Source organism: Rana temporaria, chromosome 2 (genome assembly GCF_905171775.1).
Source record: "Rana temporaria chromosome 2, aRanTem1.1, whole genome shotgun sequence".
Lineage (NCBI taxonomy): Eukaryota > Metazoa > Chordata > Amphibia > Anura > Ranidae > Rana > Rana temporaria.
The window spans coordinates 383,040,028-383,054,792 of record NC_053490.1 but is presented as its reverse complement, the minus strand read 5'-3'; the positions used below and the strand labels follow the sequence as shown (position 1 = coordinate 383,054,792).

At 41.3% G+C, this 14,765-nt stretch overlaps 1 protein-coding gene across 2 annotated transcripts in view; it reads left to right on the top strand.

Moving 5' to 3' along the window:
* LOC120927310 (uromodulin-like) overlaps window positions 1-14,765 on the top strand; it is a 141,416-nt gene that overhangs the window by 43,536 nt on the left and 83,115 nt on the right. The window contains exons 7-10 of one of the 2 annotated variants that reach the window (XM_040337894.1): window positions 2,997-3,242; window positions 5,944-6,097; window positions 8,914-8,977; window positions 12,450-12,488. The exons of the other annotated variant lie outside the window; for it this stretch is intronic. Of the exons in view, the coding sequence (XP_040193828.1) occupies window positions 2,997-3,242; window positions 5,944-6,097; window positions 8,914-8,977; window positions 12,450-12,488 (503 nt within the window). The remainder of the gene's footprint in view (window positions 1-2,996; window positions 3,243-5,943; window positions 6,098-8,913; window positions 8,978-12,449; window positions 12,489-14,765) is intronic. 2 annotated transcript variants of the gene reach the window in all.

Sequence of the window (14,765 nt, the reverse complement as noted above, 5' to 3'; positions counted from 1 at the left end):
AAGTGCTCTGTTCTTTCTTTTCAACACTGACCAATCAGAAATGCTCTGATCTGTCCCAGATTACTTGGGGAAAGAAGAGGAAGAACAGAGCATTTTTCAAACCTCAGGATTGCTGCACTGGTCTGTGTGGACGGTGAAGCTGTATCACCCATGGTGGAGGTAAGTGTAGCAGGGACAGGGGGGTGGGCAGTGTGTACGGTGTTAGTTCAGCTTTGTGTTCTGTAAAGGTGAAATTACATTTTAAGTCCACTGTCAAAGTTTTTATTGATGTCTGTGAACCCCAATGGTGAGATTTCCCTATACGTCCTGTGCTGGTGACAGGGTGTCACAGGAACACGAAGTAATGGGAAAACTCCTCAATAGAAACAGACAGGAACAAAAACATTCTAGGGAAGGTTAGATCCTCTGTCAGGCTTTATTGCTGTATGTATCTCTCTGTCCCACTGACACCTTTTTCTTTAGTTCTTGTCTAATTATAAGAGTGACAGAAATCGAGGGGAAATATTGCAATAATTTTGGAGCTTTTCTCAGAATTTTTTTATTTTTTTTAGAGTGACATGCCAGGTTATGTGCATAGATAACTGTCTTTACCTCCTAAACTTTATATTGTATATTATACTTTAATAAATAAATAAATATATATATATATATATATATATATATATATATATATATATATATATATATATATATATATATATATATATATATATATATATATATATATATATATATACTGTATATATATATAATGTGCAGTGCTGATCAAGTAAACAAATATATATGTACAAGGACCCTAACTAAGGGGTACAACTAATATTATAGTGGGTATTCAATTCATGTGTAGGTATAAAATAGTTTTTCATAAAAGATCCATATGTCATTGTTAGAAACACACAATGTTAAAGGGATATAACATTTGTATGTACCATAATGATGAATGATTCAACTTGCTTGTATACAAATACAATGTAAAAAAAACATTGAGCATACAGTTAAAGGGTCACTAAAGGATTTTTTTTTTTTATTTAAATAATAAACATGTTATACTTACCTCCACTGTGCAGTTCGTTTTGCACAGAGTGCCCCCGATCCATGTCTTCTGGGGTCCCTCGGCGGCTGTCTCTGGTCCTCCCCGCAATTAGTCACCACAGTCATGCGAGAGCTCGCACGGTGGTCACTAATTATGGGCATGCTCCCGTGATACAGCGAGCGGCCATAGCAGCTCACTGTATCACTCGGCCCCGCCCCTTGGCACGCCGTGTCACTGTATGTGATTGACAGCAGCGCCAGCCAATTGCTGCACTGCTCTCAATCCATCCGAGTTAGCCAATCAGCGGCCAGGCTGAGCGGCAAAGAGGATATCGGGACCGCGCGGGACTTAAGGGGTCAGGTAAGTATAACATTTTCCTTTACAACTTCTTTAAGGTGTATATCTTGTGACAACAATACTAGGAAAAAGTGCAGTCCAATGATAAAAACTGGATTTATGAAAAAGTCCAAGTAGACGAATAATAGGGATGATGATCCATGAATAGTTAATAAGTCCCAAAACCTCAATTTAAGGGTCACCACTGTAGGGAATTCCACTACCAGTAAGATACAAGGGGGCTTACCGGAATGTATGGACCCAATTGATATATACCTAAAGGGTCTAGACAAGCGGGGGTGTATAGAAACCAGATATGGGGGATATCGCAACGCTCTCTTTCAACGATTCTGAGGGACAATGAACCTCCACCTTCAATTCCACAGCAAGCTGTAAAATGGCTATACAGGACCATCATCCTCAGATTCAGGGATGGACGGTTTCTTCACAATAACGCTCAGTTGATATATCCAGAAAAGAGAAGCAAAACACCTCCACATAGTGTAAAGGGAATTATTTAAAAAGTACAAAACACTCACATTTCATTAGATATAAAAGTGCTTGTTAGATAATCTTTCTTGGACATACAGGACGCAATGGCATAGATAGGACTTGACCCGACGCGTTTAGTCTAAACAGACATCATCTGGGATGATATCTAACATTCATCATTATGGTAAATATGAATGTTATAACCCTTTAACATTGTGTGTTTCTAACACTGACATATGGATCTTTTACAAAAAACATTTTATACCTACACATGAATCGAAAAATACCCACTATAATTTTAGTCGTACCCTTTAGTTAGGGTCCTTGTACATACATTTTTTTTCACTTAAACAGTGCTGCACATTTTTTACACTGTTCTCTTTTACACATAATTGTCCTTTGTGGTGCCCGCTGCTTTTTGGTTTTATCGGGACACAAGCGCAGTATTTTTATATATATATATATATATATACACACACATACATATACACATATACATACAGTATACACACAAATCACACTAAATACTTTCAAACCAGATAATTTTACTGCATCTTAAGGTTGGTTTCACACTGGCGCACTGCAGATTATATATTAGGTTACATCTTGTTTGCAGTATTTTCGGACAGTACAGCAAAAGTCCTGCATACATCATCTTTGGTGCGCTTTCAGAAAACCCATGACCTATTTGAAAGTCTATGGAAAACGATGGGTTAACCGCATAAAAACCACAGGTACACCTGCACTGTGGTTTGGGCGCGGAAAAGGTTTCTCTTGCTTTCCCAATGCATTAAAATGTAACTTTTTACATTAGTGGACATTAGTGTTTAAGCTCTAGTTCACATAGACATGATTTGACCTGCAATTTGACAGGTCAAATCGGAGCCTATTACTGGCAATAGGAGCGTCACAATCAGTGCGGCGCCGCACCGATGCACAGATGTCTTTCAGGTCGCCCCCAGAAGTCGGATTGAAATGCAACTTTTAAATCGTGCAGGTTCAGATGAACTTGCGCGTTTTCAAAGCCGTGTTCAGTGTGAAGAAATGCTGAAAGCTATTGCTACTTATTAGGAAATAAATTGTGATTTAAATTGTTTATTGGTTTTGTTACCTGTACATGTATTTGTTTTCTCAGAACAGTATATCTGTCTGGAGCCAATGGGACTGGATCATATCCCGTTACCATGGCTGCTTATAAAAGTCCATCATTTACAGAACCATATCAAAATAATGACGCTGTGGCTGTCGGATCAATCATCTATGTGGGAATATTTGTGACAGGCGCTGATGGAAGTCAATATGTTCTCCGGATAGAGTCATGTGTTGCAAGTCCTACAGATAATCGTAGTGATGTAAATGCTTTTTATCTTATAAAAGATGGGTAAGTTTGTATTTCTTGCAACCCTAGAGATAAAAAAAAATGTAAAGACCTAGAACTTCAAACAGAGTGCTAAATACAAAAGCAGAAGTTAAAAAAAAATAACAAACATGTCATACTTACCTCCACTGTGCAGTTCGTTTTGCCTCGATCCTCGTCTTCTGAGGTCCCATGTGGCTGTCTCGGCTCCTCCCCACAATAGATAACCCCCCTCTGGGAAGCTCTATTCCGAGGGGGTTAGCTTGTGGGCACGCTCCCTGTCATACACGCTGCATCCATAGACACAGAGGGCCAGATTCAGGTACATCTGCGGCGGCTTAACGTATTACATTTACGTTACACCGCCGCAAGTTTTCAGCGCAAGTGCTTGATTCACAAAGCACTTGCCTGTAAACTTGCGGCGGCGTAGCGTAAAGCCGTCCGGCGCAAGCCCGCCTAATTCAAATGGGGCGTGTATCATTTAAATTAGGGGCGTTCCTGCGCCGAACGTACTGCGCATGCTCCGTTTTGTAATTTACCGCCGTGCTTTGCGCGAAATGAGGTCGCACCGACGTAATTTTTTGAACGAGCGACGTGCGTTACATCCTTTCCTATTCCCGGACGACTTGCGCAAAAATAAAAATTCAAAATTCGAAGCGGGAAAGATGGCTATACTTTAACATGGCTGGTCTAAATATAAGCCATTGAAATAGCACTCGCAACTTTACGATGGGAAAAGCCGACTAGCGACGACGTAAGAGAATGCGACGACCGCGCGTACCTTTGTGGATCGCCGTAAACAGCTAATTAGCATACCCGACGCGGAAAACGACGCAAACTCCACCCAGCGGGCGCCGAAGTATTGTATCCTAAGATCCGAAGGCGTACGAAGCCGTACGCCTGTCGGATCTTAGCCAAATGCCGTTGTATCTTTGTTTGAGAATTCAAAATAAAGATACGATGCGGCAAATTTGAAAGTACGCCGGAGTATCAGAAGATACTCCGGCGTACTTTTTCTGTGAATCTGGCCCAGAGTGTATGAATAGGTCCCGCCCCCCCCCCGGTGGCCGCGTCATTGGATGTGATTGACAACAGTGTGAGCCAATGGCTACGCTGCCATCAATGTATCCAATCAATGGCCAGACTTCGTGGAGAAGAGGACACCGGGGGACGCGCAAAGCAGGTGAACGGGCTCAGGTAAGTAAACGGAGAACTGGGGGGGCCGTCATTGCCAGGTGTTTTTTCCCCTTTAATGCATAGGATGCATTAAGGGGAAAAAACACAAACCTTTACAACCCCTTTAAAACTAACCCTGCACATAACTTCCTGATTTAGCTGGAATCAGTATAAGTGGCCGTAATAAAAGTGGAGCCTCGTACATCTGTCACTATGAATATCAGATGAATGGTCTGTTTTTTTTTTGCATGCTAGTCTTGTATTTAAAAATTAAGAGGTTACTAAAGTTATGAAAATTCTTCATACGACAGAATATAACTCAGGAAGTGATGTAATGTGTTGTATTGTATTGTAATGTATTCTTTTGTTTCCGAGCATGCATGGTATTGCTCTTCTGATGTTTTTTCCAGGCGTATATACTGTAATGATTAAACGGAAATTTCCATGTTTGTCCTTTCGGATAATTTCAGATGAACTGTCGGGATCGGCTCTCTAAAGCTGTGTACTAAAGAACAGATTATCGTACAATCGCTCTGAAAGCGGTATTTTTCGCACGATTTTCTGATTGCATGTACTAGGCTTTAGATCAATGTTATGTCCTCCACTTGTAGAAGCAACATTTTACAGAAAATCTTGGTGAAATCCTAATGTGCTTAAAGCCTCGTACACACGATACGAAAATCAGAAGAGGATTGTTGTTTGACAGGCTGTTATCCGAAGTTCTTACCATTAGTACGCTCCTTTCAACAATTGTTTTCCAATTTTCGGCCAAGAAATGTTGGATGAGACTGGTAAACTTTTGTCAAACAACAGCTCTACGTCAGATTTTTGGATGGTCAGTACGCAAATCAGTCACACAAATGTCTAAAGTACAAACACGCATGCTCAGAATCAATTAGCAGAAGGGGCCCAAAGGGTGTCGCTCAAGAGCTGAAATTCCTCGTAGTACGTCACTACGTTCGTGTTTGTGGCACGACAATTTGTGTAACGTTAGTATGCAAGACAAGATCCTGGCACTTGCCCTTTTGACAAAAATCAGACAGTCGGTTGGCCAACAATCGTACCGTGTGTACAAGGCTTTACTCTAGAAAGATAGAAACCCATAAAATTCATAATTTTTGCCCTTGACTGCAGAACTGTTTTAGATTGGCAAAAATAAAATACTTCATGTCCATATTAGTGCATTGTGGTGCCATCTATTCTGAGTAACACCCCAAAGCAAGGAACTGATGGTGTGGCCACACTGCACTAACAGAGGGAAGGGTTTAAAGGGGTATAGGTATATAGGACCCGAGCCTGTGTGCTGTATACATTGCACACTATGAAAGTGCTTAATGATTGTATATTTCTTTTAAAGTCAAATGTGGCAAACTCTATCAAACGCAAAACATTTAATGGCTCACTGAGATCATCACTAATTTAAAATCAAGGCAAAAATCAAAGCTTAATTATGAAAAGTAATATTTCATTTTCCTAAGTCATGCTAAAACCAGCCAGTCTGGTCAGCAGTGTAACCAAAATATTCTTATATTTTTCTTCATATTTACAGCTGTGTCCAGGAAACTGTTTCCACAACAATAGATAATAGCAAAGCATTAGAAGCATCTTTCAGCATAAGCGCATTTCAGTTTCAAAATCAGGACTATGTAAACCTTTTCTGTGATGTACGTTTGTGTGAAAACACCACTGAAATCTGTTCTGGGGTAAGTGATCAATACATTTTCTCTGATAAGAGGCTGAGGTTATCTAAAGTGCCCATGGGCATTAGATGAGTCTGGATAGTCTACTGGCTAGGAGCACCATGCATACAATAGAACTACACAAATAATCGTTAAAAAATCGTGATCTCAATTCAACCCCCCTGACGATCTCCAATGCAGTGTTTGCCGATTCTTTCATATAACAAGTGGAGAGACTTTATCTGCTCACTCAGCTGTCAAAAGAAAACATCAGCCTGCCAAGTATTTAACGGGAAACATTGTAACTAATGCTTTGTTCTTAGATCAAGTGTGTGTAAAGAAAAAATCCGGGCAGTCTGCCAAGTTTTTAAGAACATGAAACATTGTAACAAACTTCCTTCTTAGAGAAAACTTCTGTGTGTAAATTAAGTTTCTTTTCCCCTATAACGCTTGCCATAATGGCAAAAGCTTGCTGCCAGTTAGAGAACGTGCATGGGATTAATCTGTTTCGCCGTTTTTCCTCGTCCTCTTTCTTGCTATCATCAGGCTTAACCCTATCCAGGTTAAACTTTTCCAGGGGCAATAAAGAAACAATTTCTACATACTCACCTTTTACAATCTTCTCCCTGACTTCCTGTTTTAGATGTGTCCCCAGCGGCCCCTCAAAGCAGGGGCCGCTGGGGACACATCCATCTTACCCCCACGTTCCCGTCTTCTCCCCAGCCCCTGCTACTGCCAACCCAGGAGCCAGGGAAGACCCTGGCAGTCCCACAGCGCTATCGGGCACCATGGCCACCAATATGGGAGAGAGAGCCAGACCCCGCCCCCAAGCTGACGAGGGGGACCCACCACCCGGCGGTACCCATGCTGACACTTGCAGAGCCCGCCTGCCACGTCCTGCTGCACCAAGTCCCGTAATCCCCCCATCAATGCTTGCAGTTATAGGACGGACCCCGTATATAGCCCACCGCCCTGGGATACCCAGCTGCGGCCATGGGAGACTGCGGCACCCCTATGGCGGCCCCCGTACCTCCGCAACTGCTACTCTCAGCAACCCATCCAATACGTTATTAGGAGACAACGAAAAGTGACAAGGTGACTTACTGGGCTAACCAGGGGGGTTCCCGCAGCTGCTGCTCCAGAATCCGCTGGCGCCGGCAACTGGCTCAGACCCAGACAGCTCCCCCCTTGGATGCTCACCGGGCAACTGCTGTTGCTCCATGTTGTCCATCCCAGGTGAAGTGGGCCTGGACGCTGCTGTCTCCTGACCATGCTGGCCACACCTCCCAGCACTGCACCCCAACTTGGCCTCCCTCTTTCCCGACTGACCCAGGCCTCTCACCTCCACTGCGCAGTCTCCAGGCAGGGGAAACCTCTGATGACCCATGGCCACCGGCCGGTAAAAGCCCGGCAGCCATTACTGTACTTCTCCCTCGCTGAGCCCCCCCCCTTACTGCAATGTCAGAGGAGGGGGTTTCCGTCTGGTCCTGATGGTGCCACCGAGCGGGTGGGGGAGAGGCGCATGCGCGTGCCGTGATTCCACCCTTTGAGCTCTGCCGATGCGTGAGGATTCTGTCCAGGCCTCACCACGGCGGAAACCTGACGGGTCCCGATCAGGGCTCCTGCCTTGGCGCGAAGCTCGGGAGGGAGGCTCCCAGGAAGAAACGCTCCGAAGGCTTGGACCTCTGAGAATGTGGGAGCTCCTGCCCCCCTCCACCGATCCGGATGCCTGGTCCCTCAGAAGTGGGGCCTCCTGGCTGCGCAGCCATTCGGGGCCCCTGGTGGTGGTCGGCCGCCCAGAGCTGGGCCAAGAGGAGATCCACATCGTCCATTGCAGGAGGAATCAGGTGACACTGCTCTCCTAAACTGCTCCTGCTAAACTATCCCCTAAACAAAACCCCTCCTATCCCTACCTTTCCTCCAATCCACTACTCCCCACCTCTGCACTATTTTCTTTTAACCCCTTGTGGTTGCCCTCATCTCTCCTGTCATGCCGGCCCTCCTGTTAGCTCCTTTTCAATGCCCTCGCTCCAGGCCTCGCTTTTAATTCTTTTCATGGGACAAGAAGCTTAGTTCCCTAGATTGTACAACCATACAGCATTTTATAATGACCTATTATGTGCGTAAGTATATATGAATGGAAGGACTGAACCAAAATACAGAATGAGGATCCTGTTATTGCACATGAGGCAATGGTCTGCTCCCAGTCAGCAAAAATGAACGTATGGAGGCGATACAGTGAAAAACAGGAAGTTTCCCAAGGGTTTTTTTAGCAGCAGAGAATTTGTATAGAAATAATTAATGTAAAAAATCTTTTATTTTTCAAACAATAGTATTTACATATGAACAATAATGAAACATCCATATAGGTGGTGCGACACAAAAACAGACATGGAACATCACTCATAGCAAGGAACACCCTATGTACAAGCATGGTTTGCCAATTTTTTTTTTCTTTCTAGGAGCCAATACAGTAAGCCAACACAACATTGTTTTTTTTTTAAGGCCTTGTGGCACAGCAATTAAGTACAACATATGGGCATACAGTATAAATTACATCTATTGTTGCTCAGCTGCAGTGTATTTTTGCCTGCAGGAATGCAAAACAGAAAATGCCGTGGGCACAGCCGCCGACACCGTCATGTATTCACATGCGTATGTTATGTTTTAAAAATCATGCATATATGCATGTGTGAATAGATGCTGCTGCTGGAAATTACATATGCTATAATAAAAAATAAAAAAATATAGAAACTCATCATGATTTGCTATTTACAATTAAGATAACAGACATGTAAACCAGTCCAACAGCTTATGATTTTTTTGCTTGTTCTTCACAGTGCACCCGTGTTAAATCCTTCAAAGCTGCTACTAATGAAGTCGAGATAGGCCTACCCATCGATGGTATGTCACAATAACTATCATATACATATGCACAGAAAGGTGTTTTATTTGTCATAATAATATCATAAGACATAGTCTTTTCATTTATTAATCCTATTTTTTATATTCTCTGCACATATATGGGTGTTTTATCAGCAAGAGTAAAAATAACATCTATAATAAAACGACCCAATAGTGTCTTCTCCAATGTCCATCTTTCAGCACTCAAAGGGCGTTATGTATCAATAAATTCTTATTACCAACTCTGTTTACTTTGCTTCAACTATCTAGAATAAAAATTTCCCTAAAGTTGTGAATATGTTTGAGACTGTAGAATCTTAAACGGGACATAGACCATGTATGGGCAGGCTGAATATACCCAAGTTGATCAACCGATCAAATTCGGTACAATCAGCCTGTCAGGTTTGACATGCGATTATTGCTAGCAGCTATTATGGCCACTAACAGTAATTACTGTGATCTCCAGGCAAGGACACAGCCATAGGCCTGTGGAGGGGGTGTGCCAGGTGTGCCCAGGTGCACCCTAATCACTGCATGCGGTGGTGATTCCCCCTATTGCCTGCCCCCCCCCCCCACCACAGTACTGCTTCCTTCTTTTTCTCCCTCCAGCTGCTGCGGGGCATGTTTCAGAATGGAGAGTGGGGAAATAGGCTAGTAAATATGTCATTTAATGGCCCCTTCCTTTTCTAAATGAACATAGCGAACACATTTACTCACTGTGTTCATTTATAACTGAAGCATAGACAGTTTACTATGCTTCAGTTTGTGAATGAACAGGAAGCCACTCAGCACAGAGCACTATCCTGTTCACTGTCCAGTGCAGCTGAGGCTGCAGAGAAAGGCATGTGAATTTGAGCTTTGTGGTGCACGCCCTAATGCAATAGGCTGTGCACACCTATGGACACCGCCCCCTGCTGGGAGAACACAATGGCTTCATGGTAGGAGAATCAAGCAATATTTTTTCCTACCACAAAACAATTGCTCCGTCTATGGCCCGCTTTAGGCTACGTTCATTCCTCTGTGTGTTTAAGGCACAATTTTTTTGAGTTTTAGATGCATTTGATATGTGTTACCATTCATCCCAATGGAAGGTGCATTTTTCTCAGGAAAACAAAGCATGCATCAAAAAAAAACTTTTCTTTACACACCTTACCACACAGTTGCAAAAAGAATGGTGTGAATGCATCCCTTATAAGAAGACATTGATATGCAAATCCCAGAGGATTTTCCACTGTTCATGCTTGTAAAAGCTAGCGCACTGGCCTTAGTATGTGGCTTTCTTTTCCTTTGTCTTTTTTTATGTGTGGCTCATCTCCATGGTTTGTCTCATTTATTTTTGTGGTAGACATATCACAGATTTTAGACCTGTTTCACACCTGAATCGGTGAACAGGATTGCACCGGACCCCATGCTGTGAGCCGTGGCTGCAGCATTAGTGAACCCAGCCCAAGGGCTCATTCCCACATTCTGTGCACATTTCCCGCAGCGCATCCAAAATGCAAAGGGTGTGCGATCTGCTGCAGGTGTTAATATAATCCTAACGACACCCCAAACGCAGATTGCAAATGCAGTGTGTTTTTCTGCACCAAATTGCATTGTACCACATAAACATGCAATACAGTGCAGTGTGTTTTTGAAAACTAGTGCCTGCAGTGCTTTTGGTGCAATCCTGCGTGATGTCATCCCAATCAAACGAATGGGCTGAAAATGACACTGCACTGAGCTGCACAGGAATGCAAACTGTATTCCTGTGCAATTCAGATTTGAAACAGTTCTAAATTAGAATTTTCTGCTTTTGATGACATTTTAAGTATAAGATGTTTGATATTTAAAAAAAAAACATCATGCTTTAATATCAGTTTAACCCTTACCTGCGCTAAAACTAACACTTACACTGATGCCGCGTACACACCATCACTTTATGTGATGGAAAAAAACGACATTTTCTGTGAAGTAAAAAACGACGTTTTTGAAACTTCAATTTTCAAAAACGACGTTGCCTACACACCATCGTTTTTTCACAATGCTCTAGCAAAGCAAGGTTACGTTCACCACTTTTTTCCATTGAAGCTCGCTTCATAACTAGCTTCTGGGCATGCGCGGGTTTAAAAACGTAGTTTTAAATGCCGTTTTTTGCTACACACGGTCAATTTTTGTGAAACAAAAAACGACGTTTTGAAAAACGACACATAAAATTGAAGCATGTTTTCCCCCACACACGGTCATTTAAATTGACGTTTTTAAAATTTCATTTTTTTTCATCACATAAAGTGATGGTGTGTACGCGGCATGACACTTTAAGGCTGCACTTTAGCCTTACCTTCACTCTTGGTATGAATATTAATGGGAACCCCGGGCCACAACTTCAAAACTAAAAAAAAAAAAAAATGCGTGGGGGTCCCTCCCAAAATCCATACCAGACCAGGTATGACATCATCGTTCCCCCTGGCCATTCATGTAGCTGGAGGCCAAGAACCAGAAAGGAAGACAGGGGGAAAATACTAGCTGTCTCAGCGGTGACATTGCGGCACTGGAGGGCTTCGTTCTAAGGTAAGTCTATCATAATGTGCGAGAATGTGATGCATACTAGCATATTATGAAAACAAAATGATGTACCCCTTTAAGCGGACTTTTAAGGCTTAGGTATCTATACAAAAAGTGTACTAGAGAATGCATAAAGTTATAAAGTATAACAAACGTATTTATTAAATATAGCATTTAAAAACACATGTTTATAACAAAACAGTATATGGAATGTATACAGATCTGAATAAAAAGACACCAGTAGTCAAGCAGATAGCTGAGTGTGATCCTTCACCCGACACATTTCAGTTTTGATTCTTTCCTCAGGGGTGTTTATTAGGAAACACAAGTGTACATATAAGCTGTAATGGTGTCAAGGATAAAGATGAACATTCCATTAATTTTTCTTAAAAACAAAGTAAGGATGTGGAATAAGTTATATTGCACAGGGTGATCTCTGTGGTCTCTCAGGAGGTATATGTCCCCTGTATTATAGCTAGAGCGAGAAAATGGCAGCAAATAAATCCTCCCCAACTCTCAAGGAGGAAGGGCAGATAGAAACACTGAGGTCACAAAGGTAGAAGAGGCAACCTGTACAATTGAAACCCAGAAATGTTCATGATAATGATAATATCCATCTAAATTTGATGGACATTGAATTATATGGACATTGAATTATATATATGGTATATATGCATACTAGCATATTAAGACATTGCCTTGCATGACATTTATTTATTTTTTACCACCTGTGGTTTACTACCACTTTAACAAAGGGCTCAACCCTTCCCCACTCAGTTGAAGACTGAAAAAAGTCTACCTTTACATACACTATTTAACTACATTGACTTCTGCTGGTTTAGTATTCCACTTATTGGTTTTGATAGTGAATAATATGAATCAACATTTCTTTAGCATTTCATTCATTATCGTTTTGTATTTCATACAGCTAAATTGGACCTTGCGGACAGCGCTGGAAAACATACAGGTAAGATTTATAGATGATAACGATGTATATGATAATGCAGCCTAGAAGAATTAGCTGTCAGTTTAGAAGTCTGACAAGGCTGTCCCTGCAGCTCTTCTGCCCAAAGAAACCTTTTGTAATTATAGTGCTGTTGCCCAATTTAGCTAGTTATTTATCATCTGAACTCTAATACCCCATACACACGAGCTGTTTTCCCGTCGGAAAAAAACATCTTTTTTTTTTTTTTTTTTTCAACTGGAAAACAGGTCGTGTGTACGGGGCATTAGAGAATTCCTCTCAAGCCTGCCTTGCATACACACGGTCACACAAAAGTTCGGTGAACTTTTGACTGGCAAGAACGCGGTGACGTAAAAGACTACGACGAGCCGAGAAAATGAAGTTCTATGCTTCTGAGCATGCGTGGGAATTTTGTGCGTCAGAATTTGTAAACAAAATATGTTTTTTTTTGTGACGGGAAAATAGAGAACCTGCTCTCTAGCTTTTTCCAGTAGTTTTTTCGTTGGAAAACCACTTGTGTGTATGGGGCATTAGAGAGAATTATAGAAGGGGTATTGCTGGGATCTACCTTTTTTCCAGGAATTCTATATTAGCCCTTGCATTTCAGATATTTTAATATGACATAGCGTGTTATCTCATTTAAAACTAACCTATAGAACAATAGTTGCTCAATGAAGAAAAGGCCTCCGCGCTACTACAGACTCCTTAACAGCGATAACCCAAAACAAATAAGGTGCTGCAAAACCTAATCGTGTTTACAATACACAAACAAGAAATCATAAAATAAAGGGGTTCTGCGCGAACCAACACAGAGAAAAAAAAGGTGAATCACTCTAAATATAAATATATACAGTGAATGTGAACAAAATGGTGAAAAAATGGGATAATAGTCCCAATACGTGAAATATAAAGTGTAAAACTCAATAACATTAATTAATAGAATAATAAAATAATTGAGCAAAAGTCCATTAAGTCCAAAAAGTTGGAGTTGGAGTGATCAAAAATATATATAAATCTAAAAAATATATATATATAAAAAATATATATAGAAAATGAGTGAAAAAGTGAGTGGAAGAGTGTCCCAATAATAGTGTGCCAAGCTGTCAGATGGTGGTCGCAGTGTAGCTGGATATCCACTAGGCAGACAGATGTTGACAGATGTATAGTTCACTCCCTCACCAGGCTCCCAGAACTCTTACCTCAAACCATAAATTAATATGCATCCAATAGATACTGAATCACCATAGAGATCTTCTCTCTTGCTAAATATCAACTGGAGCGTCTCCTCGGCCAATTCCTAATACAGCTCCAAAACAGGGAGGGAAGAGAAAGGAACACAAGGGCTCCAATAGTGTGATATTGTAAGACTCAGGGGGGTATTTATTAGGAAAAGACCTGCGCTTACATCAAAACATAAAAACAAGTGCAACGAATAAACATACGAGCGGCGTCCTCGGCGCCGGCTTACGTCACTCCAGGTGTACGCTCTGACCAATCCCTACGCGTTACGACACGGGATCACGTGTCTTCATCTGGGGAACCTGATTGGTAGTGCGGCTATTGTTTATGTATATCGAAAACCGGAAGTAGCGGAGCGGCCATTTTTTTGTAGCCCGCTATCAGTTATAGGCCGTGCTCATATTATCACCAAAGTGGCGTCAGATGTCATTCGTTTTTGGCTGCATATACATTAATCTATCTGGGTAAAAGTGTATAAAAATGTCAGCCAAGTGACAAAGCCCAGCAGAGCAAGCTACTGAATATAAAACATTATAAAAAACATTAAGCGATATGTAACCAAATATATAGCGGCATAGGACATCAGCCTAGTATGTAAAGGCAATGGACGAATCTATTCAAAGCCAGTACTCCTCGCAAATATATCGCTAATAATACAAATTTATATCCTTAGGAAAATGTAAAAACATATATAAAAAACAATGTATAGATATGTATTTGGTATAAGCACAAAAATGCACAGGATAAAATGCACGGATAAAACGTTAGAATGGTGTAATAAAAAACGTTAAAATACAGAAATAAGAGGGGGATTGATCCAAAATTATAGGATCAGTCCCTACTAAAACATATATATGGTGAACGCACACCTGGTTTGACGTTGTTACAACAATCATTTTCAAACAATAGCTATATAACTTAAAGGTGTAAATCCATACAGTCCCATTATTAGTAAAAGTAGAAATGAAAATGAAAAAAATTATAATTCATAATATAACCAAGATGATTAAAATGACCATAAGTTGTCAGGATCAGAAATTA